At 39.9% G+C, this 13,560-nt stretch overlaps 1 protein-coding gene across 1 annotated transcript; it reads left to right on the forward strand.

The window, feature by feature from the left end:
- The first annotated feature begins 2,798 nt into the window (after window positions 1–2,798).
- Window positions 2,799–3,749, forward strand: OR10A3 (olfactory receptor family 10 subfamily A member 3). Its single transcript, NM_001390339.1, has one exon. The coding sequence runs from the start codon at window positions 2,799–2,801 to the stop codon at window positions 3,747–3,749; it is 951 nt and encodes a 316-aa protein (NP_001377268.1).
- Window positions 3,750–13,560: the final 9,811 nt, after the last annotated feature.

The following is a 13,560-nucleotide window of genomic DNA, read 5'->3' on the forward strand; positions in this document are numbered from 1 at the left end:
ATCCTTTATTCAGCCATTGTTTCCACTTCCTGTTGGGAGATGTCTTGGTGAAGCTGAGTTTCTTGAGTGAGAAGGTATTTATTCCCTGTAGGAATACAAAGGAGTGGTGCTCCAGTTTAGCCCTCTTGGGCTTTCTTACCTTAAGGGCCAAGTTCAAACCTCCTTGGTTATCATGTGAAAATACAAGAAGGCATGTATAAAGTGATTGCAAGTTCTCCAGAGATGGATTCTCCAGGGCATGTGATTCAGTGTCGTATAATGTTACAGCACCAACGCACAGAATCTCTGACTTGTATTTATGAGAAGGTGGCTATTAACTGGAGGTAAAATATCTAATAAAGTAGTGTGAACTTTAAATTGACAGAGCCAGTAGGTACGAAAATGAAGGTTCTGCTGTGTGCTTGTTAGATTTTCACTTACAGTTCATCTTCATCTTATAGTTGAAAATGCTGTTGAAGTGATGTCTCGGTGCTCAGGAATCACTAGACACAGATCAAACATTTGAATTGGTAGACTCTTTGGTGTTGATGCTGGTCAATTTCTTTTTCTTTTCAGAGAAAAATTTTTGGTAGTAATTAGAGACGTAAGTACTTTTCATGCACTAATCATCAAATCTTAGAACATTGCAACTGAAAGGGAATTTGGTAAACGAGTGATCTGCCCAAGTATTCTATGTCAGAGGGTTATCAAGACAAGATTATAATCTTCTAAGTTATAAATAAAATGTGGATCATGTGTGGTTATTTGCTCTTTCCATCATGAGCAGGCTTTTAAAAAGTCCTTTAAAAGTTTTCCATTTTGTGTATATAATATTCTAAATGTTCTAGTTTAAAAACCTATCCACTTTAAAATATTTGGAACTGAATACACATTATTTTTTTCTCTGTTAGAAATTTAGGTATTTGATCCTGCAGTTTAAATTACTAAATTTAGGAGAATCTTTACATACAAATAAAATTATTATGGATGATACAGACATTGATGTTAATATATGATTAAGGTCAAATTCAGGAATAAGTTAGCTTGCCTTCTACTGTCTGCTTATGTGATACTGATCTGTACTGAAGACTTGTTTTCTGTCCTTTTCATCTGACACAGTGAACTTCCACTGGTTTTCAAGATATCATACAATGATTGGTAGGTCTTGATTCTAGTGTAAGTTGTCATCAAATGCCTTTTCACTTGAGCAATTCAGTCTCACTCACATCTTGATCTTTCCACCTGATGTATCTTCCACACTTGACACCTGTAATTATGGTTATTCACTTTCCTTTTCCATTTAGAAGTAATGTTTTTCTCATTGAAATATCTAAAACACTTATTACTCTTGCTTCCCAATAGGATGGTGTGCTGATGTTATTTTTCTTTCTGGCACTCTATGCCTTTAAAATACTGTCTCGATTTCCTGTTTTCTGTATTCATCACATATTTGTTTAGCATATATTATGGGTCATGGATTCTTATGGGTATTGTGAATACAACAGAGAACAAAAGAAAATCTTTGCCTTCCTGGAGTTTTCACACTGGAGATGTTGGGCAAGACATAAATGATAGAAGTTAGAAGGTGCTGAGGTATATGAGTGAGTAAGTGGAAGTCACTCAGTTGTGTCCGACTCTTTGGGACTATACAATCCATGGACTTCTCTAGGCCAGAAAATACTGGAATGAGTAGCCTTTCCCTTCTCCAGTGGATCGTCTCAACCCTGGGATCAAATGCAGGTCTCCTGTGTTACAGGTGGATTCTTTACCAGCTGAGCCACAAGGGAAGCCCAAGAATGCTGGAGTGGGTAGCCTATCCTTTCTCCAGCAGATCTTCCTGACCCAGGAATCAAATGCTACTTCATGTTGTCAGCTCTTTGTTGACCTGTGAAATCAAAAGTTCCACAGATTATTGAGCCTAGAAAATGGTAGATGTTCTTTCTGTGTTTGTTGAATAAGAAATAATGAAATGAACTTTTTGATGAACCTAGTGATAGAGTAGGGAAAGAGAGAGAGGAAAGGAGGGAGGGAGGGAAAAAGAATCTTTAAAATCACTGTTTCACAATTTTCAAAACTTAGATGTTTTTCTTAAGTCATTGCGGTTCACAAGAATGGGCCATGGTGAAGCTAGTATCAACACAATTTGCCATGACCAGTTGAGGAAGTTATCAATAAACCTGAAGTCAATTATTCACTTAGTTTACAGATCATTGAATGTAAGTAATACTACAACCTCCATTGTATGCTTCTGCAGACTGTTGTCACATTTAACTGAGTCACATACAACAATTTTTAACCTATGAATATTTGTAATAAACATGTATCAACTGCACTGTAACTTTAAATTGTTTGGTTGTTATAAAACTTTTTTGGGTATCTTTTTCCTTTTGTCACTTTTGATACTTTATTTTCTGTGGTATTAGATTTCATACTTATATAAAATTGGGGAAACTGACAGCAATGTAATAGGAATGTGACATAAGTAATTTACGTTTGCTTTCAAGTTATGCTAAAATATCAAAATATATAGTGTATGAATTGCACTAGAAAATAAGAACTTTGATATTATTTTGTGCTATTCTGATAAGATTTATAAGCCAGAAGTGTCCATTCTCCTTTTATATTTGAAAGATACATTTATTTCTTGTAACCGGCCATTTTTCAAAATTGCCAAAATAACTTCTGTCAAGATAACGTCCTCTTTACAGCTTTCATCAGGATTATTTGAGGTGAATGGAGACCTAAACTCTCTATTATTGGATTGTGGCTTCATAATTTACATTTTTTTGCCATAAAATATTACATGCTGTACTACCAAAATGAAAAGGCAAAATCAAAGCTCTGTGGTTGAATTCATCCTCTTGGGCTTTTCTAATTTCCCTGAACTCCAAAGGCAGCTCTTCCAGGTTTTCTTGGTTATTTACCTGGTGACTCTGATTGGAAATGCCATCATTATAGTTGTCATCTCATTGGAACAGAGCCTCCATGTTCCCCTGTATCTATTTCTCCTGAACCTGTCTGTGGTGGAAGTAGGTTTCAGTGCAGTCATCATGCCTGAGATGCTGGTGGTCCTCTCCAGTGAAAAAACTGTGATCACTTTTGCAGGCTGTTTTTCACAGATGTATTTTATTCTTCTTTTTGGTGGGACTGAATGTTTTCTTCTGGGAGCAATGGCTTATGACCGATTTGCTGCCATCTGCCATCCTCTGAGCTACCCAGTGACTATGAACAAAAGGGTTTTCATGAAATTGATTACATTCTCATGGGTCTCAGGGATCATAGTGGCTACTGTGCAGACCACATGGGTGTTTAGTTTTCCCTTTTGTGGCCCCAATGAAATTAATCATCTTTCATGTGAGACTCCCCCAGTGTTAGAGCTTGCATGTGCAGACACCTTTTTATTTGAGATCTACGCATTCACTGGCACCATTTTGATTGTTATGGTTCCTTTCCTGTTGATACTTTTGTCTTACGTTCGAATTCTCTTTTCCATCTTAAAGATGCCATCAACCACTGGGAGGCAAAAGGCCTTTTCCACCTGTGCCTCCCATCTCACATCTGTTACCCTCTTCTATGGCACAGCCAATATGACTTACTTACAACCTAAATCTGGCTACTCCCCAGAAACCAAGAAGCTGATGTCCTTGGCTTACTCTCTTCTTACACCTCTGCTGAATCCACTGATATATAGCTTGCGCAACAGTGAGATGAAAAGAGCTTTGATGAAATTATGGCAAAGAAAAGTGGATTTACATACATTTTTAAATTAACTTTTTATTTTGAGATAATTATAGACTTACATGTAGTTACAAAAAATAACAGAGATCTCTAATGTTCAGTTTAGAAGGTTCTTTATATATTATAAATACTAGTTCTCTGTTGGATATATAATTTGCAAATATTGTTTTTGTATTTAAATTAATTAATTAATTAATTTTAATTGGACGCTAATTACTTTACAATATTGTAGTGGTTTTTGCCATACATTGACATGAATCAGCCATGGGTATACATGTGTTCTCCATCCTGAACCCCCCTCCCACCTCCCTCCTTATACCATCCCTCAGCGTCATCCCAGTGCACCAGCCCTGAGCACCCTGTCTCATGCATTGAACCTGGACTGGCGATCTATTTCACATAAGATAATATAGATGGATTTACATACGTTTTGACTGTGCTGAGAAGCCATGTGATATTGGTCACCGCTGCTGCTGCTGCTAAGTCTCTTCAGTCGTGTCCGATGCTGTGTGACCCCATAGATCGCAGTCCACCAGGCTCCCCCGTCCCTGGGATTCTCCAGGTAAGAACCCTGGAGTGGGTTGCCATTTCCTTCTCCAAGGCATGAAAGTGAAAAGGGAAAGCGAAGTCGCTCAGTCGCGTCCAACTCTTAGTGACCCCATGGTCACTACTACTAAACTCTATTTAAATGTAATAATGGTAAAAATAGTTCACATTTCTTGATATGAATATATTTAAAGTTCTCCAAGCTTGAAAATATAGCAGGGATCTCTCTCTTTTGACAATGTGCTGTTGTCCTTATTTTTCATTGATACATAATTTTTGATGACTTTTAATATAATTGTTCATCTGTTACTGTATCAGTTCAGTTCAGTCACTCAGTCGTGTCCGACTCTTTGAGACCCCATGGACTGCACACGGCAGGCCTCCCTGTCCGTCACCAACTCCCAGAGTTTACTCAAACTCATGTACATTGAGTCAGTGATGCCATCCAAGCATCTCATCCTCTGTTGTCCCCTTCTCTTCCTGACTTCAATCTTTCCCAGCATCAGGGTCTTTTCAAATGAGTCAGTTCTTTTCATCAGTAGGCATCTGTTACTGTATATGAATACCAAATCATCACTGTGCTATGGTCATTTAAACAAAGCTCCAATGAACACCTACTTGCATATGTTCAGGTATACTGATGTTTTATTTCTCTATGATACATTCCTCAAAGTGGGCCTGATGGGATGAAGATCAATTGTGCTTATAGATTTTAATAGCTATTATAGAATTACTTTTCAAAATGTTTGTAGTTCTGTCAGGTAGACTTAAAGGCCCACTCTGTTGCAGTAATAAGGTAGAGCTTAAAGAGATCAATAAATAGTTGAGGTTTATATTTTTGGAGTGAAAGCTGTTCCATGAATAAGTAAACAAAGTGCAGCTGTTTGGGGGAGATAGACATGGCTCTCATTCATGGGATGAAACAGGTTATAATTCAGAAGAGTATTTCTCTTGGTATTTTTCAAGATGCTCATCCAATGTTGGTGACCAGAGGACTCCATGGGAACTTTCCTGAAATACCACTTGATAGTACTGGTACCTTTTCCCTTATAGGCATCTATTTTTAGAGATTTGTATTAAATTTGCTTTTGTAGGCCCATACTACCTCTAGACACTTTGTTTATAAACAATGGGTAATTTTTTTTTAATTGTGTGAAAGTAATATGATTAACTAATTGGGCATATTTTCAATGATTCTTGAGTCACATCACTGTGTGGTCTTTCTCAGCATGAATTATATCCCAAATTACAATATTTGAAACATTTCATGCTTGCTTCATATTTGAATGTTTCTATCAGTGAATAAAGAGGGACCATTTATTGAATCTATATCATATGAGCTCTTACAGTCCTTAATTTCTGCTCTTGGAATGATAATGAAAAGGTAATACATTATTTCCATTCAAAGCTGTCACTCAATTGTGAAAAAAATGTTTTAATTGCTATTACCTCTATTAAAATCAGAAATATAGGTATAAAATTGATTGGATTTTCACAATGAAATTTCATCATCAAATATTTGAAATTAGTTTGAGTAATATTTGAATGTTGTATACTTTTCAGTAGGGCATTAAACAGGCATATACAAATTCTTCCAACAGGCTCTGTTTCTGTTTTTCCAAAATATCTCAAAAGACTATCATTTGAAATATATGTTGTAGAAATCACAGTAAGAAAAGAGAGAGAAAGCAACAAGAAGTCTAAATAAATAATGGCTAAAAATATTTCAAACTTAGGGAGAGAAATGAACAGCCAGATTCATGATGATGGAAAGTGCCCAAATAGGTTGAGCTGATTGACCAAGACACATTATAATGAAATTGTCAAGATTTGAAGACAAAGAGAGAATTTTGAAAGAAGCAAGAGAAAGTGATTTGACACATAAAAGGTTTTCCACTTAAGATGGATTTCTCAATAGAAACTTTGCAGGCCAAGAGAGAATGGGATGATATAGTCAAAATGTTATAAGAAGGAAAAAAAGAAAACACTGACAAATAGGAGCATCCAGCAAAGCATCCTTCACAAATGTAGAAGACTTATTTTCCCCCCAAAAAAACAAAATGAGGGAGTTCATTACCATTCGAATTAGTAATCTGAGGGGTAAGGTAAAATGAAAGGATATTGACAATGTGAACATAATATAAAAAACAAAAATGGAGTTAAGTACATTGTAAACTTCAGGTTCTCCAGTATACTAATAGTAATCTATGAATCACTTTCAACTCTTATTAAAAATAACTATAGGGGGGAGGAGCTAAGATGGTGGAGGACTAGAATGGGGAGACCACTTTCTCCCCCACAAATTCATGAAAAGAACATTTAAACGCTGAGTAAATTCCACAAAACAACTTCTGAATGCCAGCAGAGGACATCAGGCACCCAGAAAAGCAACCCATTGTCTTCGAAAGGAGGTAGGAAAAAATATAAAATACAAAAAAAGAGACAAAAGAGGGAGGGACGGAGCTCCGTCCTGGGAAGGGAGTCTTAAAAAGAGAGAAGTTTCCAAACACCAGGAAACACTCTCACTGCCGAGTCTGTGCCGAGCGTTGGAAGCACAGAGGGCAACATATGGGGAGGAAAAATAATTAAACAATTAAAACCCACAGATTACGAGCCCAGCGGTAACTCCCCCAGCGGAGAAGCAGTGCAGACGCCTGCACGTGCCACTAGCAAGTGGGGGCTGGGCAGGGAGGCACAGGCTGCATCCCTTAGAGTAAGGATCAGGCCTGAATGCCCGGAGCGCTATCTGAGCGAACTAATTTGGGCTAGCAAACCAGACTGTGGGATAACTACCATGCCAAAAGCCAGCCCTAACCTAAGACACCACCAGGCCCGTGCACGGAACAAAGGACTGAACAGAGATAGCCGGCTGCAAACCATCCCCTTCCTGTGACAGGCAGCCAGACCTGGAAGGGGGCAATTGCAGCCCCAGAGAGACATTATCTACAAAACTGTAAGCAGGCTTCTTTGCTAACTAAGACTTCTTGGGGTTCTGGACGGTCAATATCCACCTGAGAAGGTGCGCTGGTTGTACACCCGGAAAACCGAGCAGCGGGGAGGAGATAAGTCACAGCAACTGTGCTCGCCAAACACCTCATCACCTGAGCTGCTCGGACCTGGGAAGGGCACAAAACGCAGGCCCAACCGAGTCTGTGCCTCTGAGGACTACCCGAGTGCCTGAACCTGAGTGGCTTGTACCTGGGAGGTGCAAGCAGCCCAGGGCCGGCCTCAGATGGTTCCTGGCGGAGCAACCTAGAGCCTGAGCAGTGTGGGTAGGGAGGCTACACGCGCCGTGAACAGGGGCAGGCCCAGTGTGGCTGAGGCACTGCGAGCACACTCCAGTGTTATTTGTTTGCAGCATTCCTCCCTCCCCACAGCGTGACTGAACAAGCGAGCCTAAAAAAAAAAAAAAGTGTCTACCACCGCCCCCTTTCTATCAGGGCGGAAGTCAGACACTGAAGAGACCAGCAAACAGAAGAAGCTATCACAGAGGGAATCGCCTTGGAAGCGACAGGCAATAGATTAAAACCCTGTCGTTAGTACCGACTACATAGGAAGGGGCCTATAGATCTTGAGAAATATAAGCCAGACCAAGGAACTAGCCAAAAATGAACTGAACCCACAATACCCACAACAAACACCAGAGAAAGTCCTAGATATATTTTTACTATTTTTACAATCATTCTTTCTTTCCTTTTTTTTAATTTTTTAAAAAATTTTAAGTCCTCTATTACTCCTTTAATTCTCACTTTTATAACCTACTATTACTTTGCAAAAAAAACAAGACCCTATTTTTTTTAAAAGCAAACTTCATATATATTTTTTAAATAATTTTTGTGACCTTGTTTTTCTTTCTTTCTCTCTCTCTTTTTTTTTTCTTCTTTTCTTTAACATTGTATTTCTGAAATTCCAAACTCTACTCTAGATTTTTAATTTATGCTTTTTGGTATTTGTTATCAATTTTGTACCTATATTTTCTGTATAATTTTTGTGACTTGGTTTGTTTTTGTTTGTTATTTTCCTCTCTTTCTTCTTCTTCTTCTTTTCTTTAACATTGTATTTTTGAAATTCCAAACTCTACTCTAGATTTTTAACTTTTGCTTTTTGGTATTTGTTATCAATTTTGTAGCTATATTTTCTTTATAACTTTTATGACTTTTTTTTTCTCTCTTTCTTTTCCTTCTTCTTTTCTTTAACATTGTATTTTTGAAATTCCAAACTCTACTCTAGATTTTTAATTTTTGCCTTTAGGTATTTGTTACCAATTTTGTACCTTTAAGAACCCAATCTTCAGTACCCATTTTTTACTTGGGAGTGAGATTACTGGCTTGACTGCTGTCTCCCACTTTGGACTCTCCTTTTTCTCCACCAGGTCGCCTGTGTCTCCTCCCTAACCCCTCTCTACTCTACCCAACTCTGAATTTCTGTGTGTTCCAGATGGTGGAGAACACTTAGGGAACTGATTACTGGCTGGATCTGTCTCTCTCCTTTTCATTCCCCCCTTTTATCCTCCTGGCCACCTCCGTCTTCTTCCTCCCTCTTCCCTTCTCTGTATAACTACGTGAACATCTCTGATCGGTCCAGTTGAGGAGTGCACATAAGGAAGTGATTACTGGCTAGCCTGCTCTCTCCTCTATTGATTCCACCTCATCTCTTTCGGGTCACCTCTAACTCCCTCCTCCCTCTTCTCCTCTCCATGTAACGCTGTGAACCTCTCTGGGTGACCCTCACGGTGGAGAAACTTTTCATCTTTAACCTAGATGTTTTATCAATGGTGCTGTATAGAAGGAGAAGTTTTGAGACTACTGTGAAAATAAGACCAATAACTGGAAGCAGGAGGCTTAAGTCCAAACCCTGACTCAGGGACTTGCCGAGGTCCAGCCCCAGTGGATCCAGGGAATTCGAAGGGGAGATGGCATCGGCAATCAGGAAACAACAGCTTATTTAAATGTTAATTAAAGATATAAAAGTGGTTAAATAAGGATAGCTCAGTGAGGAAATTCAGTGGAGAAAAGAGGCTGAATAATTCAGCCAGAAGGTGAGAGAAAGAACGAAATGGGGAGACCAAGTTTCGGTGAACAAGGCTCGCACTTTATTTTCCAAAATAGTTTTTATACCTTAAGTTATGCATAGAAGATAATGGGGGAAGGGGTAGAGTCATGCAGTAAGCCAGGCTTTCTTCCTGCAAACTTATCATATGAAAAAGTTTAGGTGATTTGCATCATCTTCTGGCCTGGAGGCCTGTTAACATTTTAAGACCCTTTCTTCAGAAAACTTATTTTTCTCTAAAGGTGATTAGTCAGGCGTCACCCTCCAAAAGCATTAGATAAAGTTGCATTCCTATAGGGCAAAGGTGTGGTGGGCTATAACAAGAAAAAGAATTAACTCAAGGGTCCCAGGTTACAAACATTAAAGCTACTACTTACACCAATTATATTAATCAATACACTGCCAGGGACACAGCAGGTAAGGGATATGGAAACTTAGCAGCAAACATTGGCCCAAAAAGTGAAAAGCCCTTCACCAATACAATTTCTAATCAATCTTTTAACTGCTCAAAGGAATCTGTATTTAGACAGTTTAGAACATCTCATGCCTCTCACAGTTGGGAGGCTCTGAACAATCACATGTGGCCAGAAAAACCTATTCAGGTAGGCTAGAGGACTTCCAAAGGAGTTTGTAGTTTGAAACACTATCACACCCAGGAACTTTATTAACTGGAGCTGTAAGTTAACTCTTTTTCAGAGAGAGGTGGTGGGGGACAGCCCCCCACAAAGTCAGAGGTGTAGGTGAGAGCACAAAGCAGAAAGTAAGCAGACTCTGATTTTGGGGGTAGATGCTCAAGAATTTCCAGGGGGACTCCTGAGGCTCGATCCCGCCTTTGTGTATGCCAGCCTCCTTCCTCATGACCTTTGCCATGGGCGGAGCTCCTCACGCCGGCTCCCAGCAAGGGAACATTAATAAACAGGAGCTCATCAAATGCCTCCATACCTACACTGAAATCAAGCACCACACAAGGGCCAACAAGTTCCAGGAAAAGACATACCAAGCAAATTCTCCAGCAACACAGGAACACAGCCCTGAGCTCCAATATACAGGCTGCCCAAAGTTACTGTAAAACCATAGACATCTCATAACTCATTACTGGACACTTCATTGCACTCCAGAGAGAAGAAATCCAGCTCCACCCACCAGAACACTGACACAAGCTTCCCTAACCAAGAAACCTTGACAAGCCACCTGTACAAACCCACACACAGCGAGGAAACTCCACAATAAAGAGAACTCCACAAACTGCCAGAATACAGAAAGGACACCCCAAACTCAGCAATATAAACAAGATGAAGAGATAGAGGAATACCCAGCAGGTAAAGGAACAGGATAAATGCCCACCAAACCAAACACAAGAGGAAGAGATAGGGAATCTACCTGATAAAGAATTCCAAATAATGATAGTGAAATTGATCCAAAATCTTGAAATCAAAATGGAATCACAGATAAATAGCCTGGAGACAAGGATTGAGAAGATGCAAGAAAGGTTTAACAAGGACCTAGAAGAAATAAAAAAGTCAATATATAATGAATAATGCAATAAATGTGATCAAAAACACTCTGGAGGCAACAAATAGTAGAATAACAGAGGCAGAAGATAGGATTAATGAATTAGAAGATAGAATGGTAGAAATAAATGAATCAGAGAGGATAAAAGAAAAACGAATGAAAAGAAATGAGGACAATCTCAGAGACCTCCAGAACAACATTAAATGCTGCAACATTTGAATCATAGGAGTCCCAGAAGAAGAAGACAAAAAGAAAGACCATGAGAAAATAATTGAGGAGATAATAGTTGAAAACTTCCCTAAAATGGGGAAGGAAATAATCACTCAAGTCCAAGAAACCCAGAGAGTCCCAAACAGAATAAACCCAAGGTGAAACACCCCAAGACACATATTAATCAAAGTAACAAAGATCAAACACAAAGAACAAATATTAAAAGCAGCAAGGGAAAAACAACAAATAACACACAAGGGAATTCCCATAAGGATAACAGCTGATCTTTCAATAGAAACTCTTCAAGCCAGGAGGGAATGGCAAGACATACTTAAAGTGATGAAGGAAAATAACCTACAGCCCAGATTATTGTACCCAGCAAGGACCTCATTCAAATATGAAGGAGAAATCAAAAGCTTTACAGACAAGCAAAAGCTGAGAGAATTGGTCAACTGCAAGCGACTTTCTGTGAACTCAGTACACATTTGGTGAAATCGGTTCCCTGGTAGGGATCTTGGGAACCCTGTGCCGCCTTGAGGTATAGCAAGCTGGGTAGGCGCTGGTACAGCTGTCCTGAGACGGATCTGAGGCTCGGCGTGGGCTCCATTCGGCCAGAATCTGTCTCCATGCTGGAACAGGAGCTGCCGTGCCCGGGCCCCTCCTTTGCCTACAGACTCGGCTGGAACGGCTGCGTTGATGAGTACGATTGAGGGCCCTGTGACCTTTGAGGACATGGTTGTGTACTTTTCCCAGGAGGAATGGAGGCTCCTTGATGAGGCCTAGAGATGCCTGTACCATGATATCATGCTGGAGACCTTTGTACTGGTTGTATCCTTGGGTTGTTGGCATGGAATAAAGGTCAAGCAGAGAACTTCAGAGCAGAATGTTTCTGTAGAAGTGCCACAGAGAAATAACTCAAAGATATACCTCTCCACCCAGACTCTCCCTGGGTCATGTGTAGCCTGAATGTAGAAGGTGGTGTATGTGTAGCTGAGGACATGGGAATAAACCCTGGCCAGACCCTGTGTGGAGCAGGTTTGAAATTTCAGCAGAACAGTGGAGATAAACTCTTTAGAAGAGACGTGGGTAAGGCCTTTATGAAGAGATGCACAGTCCATGCACTGGGGAAGGCTTTTATGTGCTGTGAGGCTAGGAAGGATTTCCCTGGTATCTCTCACTATTTCCAGCACTAGATTTTTTTTTTTTTCATCTTTTTTAAAAATTTTATTTTATTTTTAAACTTCACAATATTGCATCAGTTTTGCAAACATTGAAATGAATCTGCCATAGGTATGCCTGTGTTCCCCATCCTGAACCCTCCTCCCTCCTCCCTCCTCCCTCCCCGTGCCGTCCCCCTGGGTTGTCCCAGTGCACCAGCCCCAAGCATCCAGCACCATGCTAGATTAAATTGCAAAAGGGCACTGAGTTTTTAGAACTTTCTCATAATGGACAAAGGCAGCGTAAATGCCACGAATGTGGGAAAACCTCCCAAAAGTCCAAGCTTGCTCAGCACCAGAGAGTCCACACTGGAGAGAGGCCTTATGAATATGCTAAATGTGGGAAAGCCTTCAGCTATAAATATATATTTGTTTAGCACTGGAATGTCCACACTAGAGAAAGGCCTTATGGGTGCAGTGAATGTGGGAAAGCTTTTAGTGACAAACATGTACTTGTATGGCACCAGTGAATTCACACTGGAGAAAGGCCTTACAAGTGCAATGAATGTGGGAAATCCTTCTGTTGCAAATACAGACTTACTCAGCATCAGAGAGTCCATGTCCATACTGGTGAGAGGACTTACGAGTGCTCCAAATGTGGGAAAACCTTTACCTGTAAACCCATACTTTTTAAGCACCAGAGAATCCACACTGGAGAAAGGCCTTACAAGTGCAACGAATATGGGAAAGTCTTTAGGTGTAATTCCAGCTTTTTTATATAGAAGAATTCATACAGGAGAAAAGCCTTATGAAGGTAGGGAGTGTGGAAAGCTATTTAGCCAAAGCTCCCAACTGTTGTACACCAGAGAACTCACACTGGAGCCAAGCCATATGATTGTAGTGAATGTGGGAAAAGCTTCACCACTAAAAGCAAACTTGTTCAGCACCAGAGAGTTCACACTGGAGAGAGGCCTTATGAATGCAGTGAATGTGGAAAAGTCTTTAGGTTCATATCCAGCCTCAGTAAACATAGAAGAGTTCACACTGGAGAAAGGCCTTACAAGTGTAGTGAATGTGGAAAGTTCTTTAAGCGAAGCTCCCACCTTAAAGTCCACTACAAAATTCATACTTGAGCAAAGACGTATTACGAGTGCAGTGAATGTAGGAAATGTTTTAGCCAAAGCTCTACTCTCATTACGCATCTGAGTTCACACCAGAGAAAAACCACACAAGTGCACTAAATGTGGAGAAGTCTTTAGCCAAAGCACCCAACTTAATTAACACCAAAAAGTTCACACCACAGAAGTGCAGCACCAGCACAGCAAGTGGGGGAGTATTTTTTGTCAAATGTGTGCTCTAACTCAGCGCC

The sequence above is a fragment of the Bos taurus genome, chromosome 15 (genome assembly GCF_002263795.3).
Source record: "Bos taurus isolate L1 Dominette 01449 registration number 42190680 breed Hereford chromosome 15, ARS-UCD2.0, whole genome shotgun sequence".
Lineage (NCBI taxonomy): Eukaryota > Metazoa > Chordata > Mammalia > Artiodactyla > Bovidae > Bos > Bos taurus.

Bases quoted from the DNA above. Each gene is read 5' to 3' on its own strand.
- OR10A3 (NM_001390339.1), top strand. From the start codon at position 2,799: ATGAAAAGGCAAAATCAAAGCTCTGTGGTTGAATTCATCCTCTTGGGC.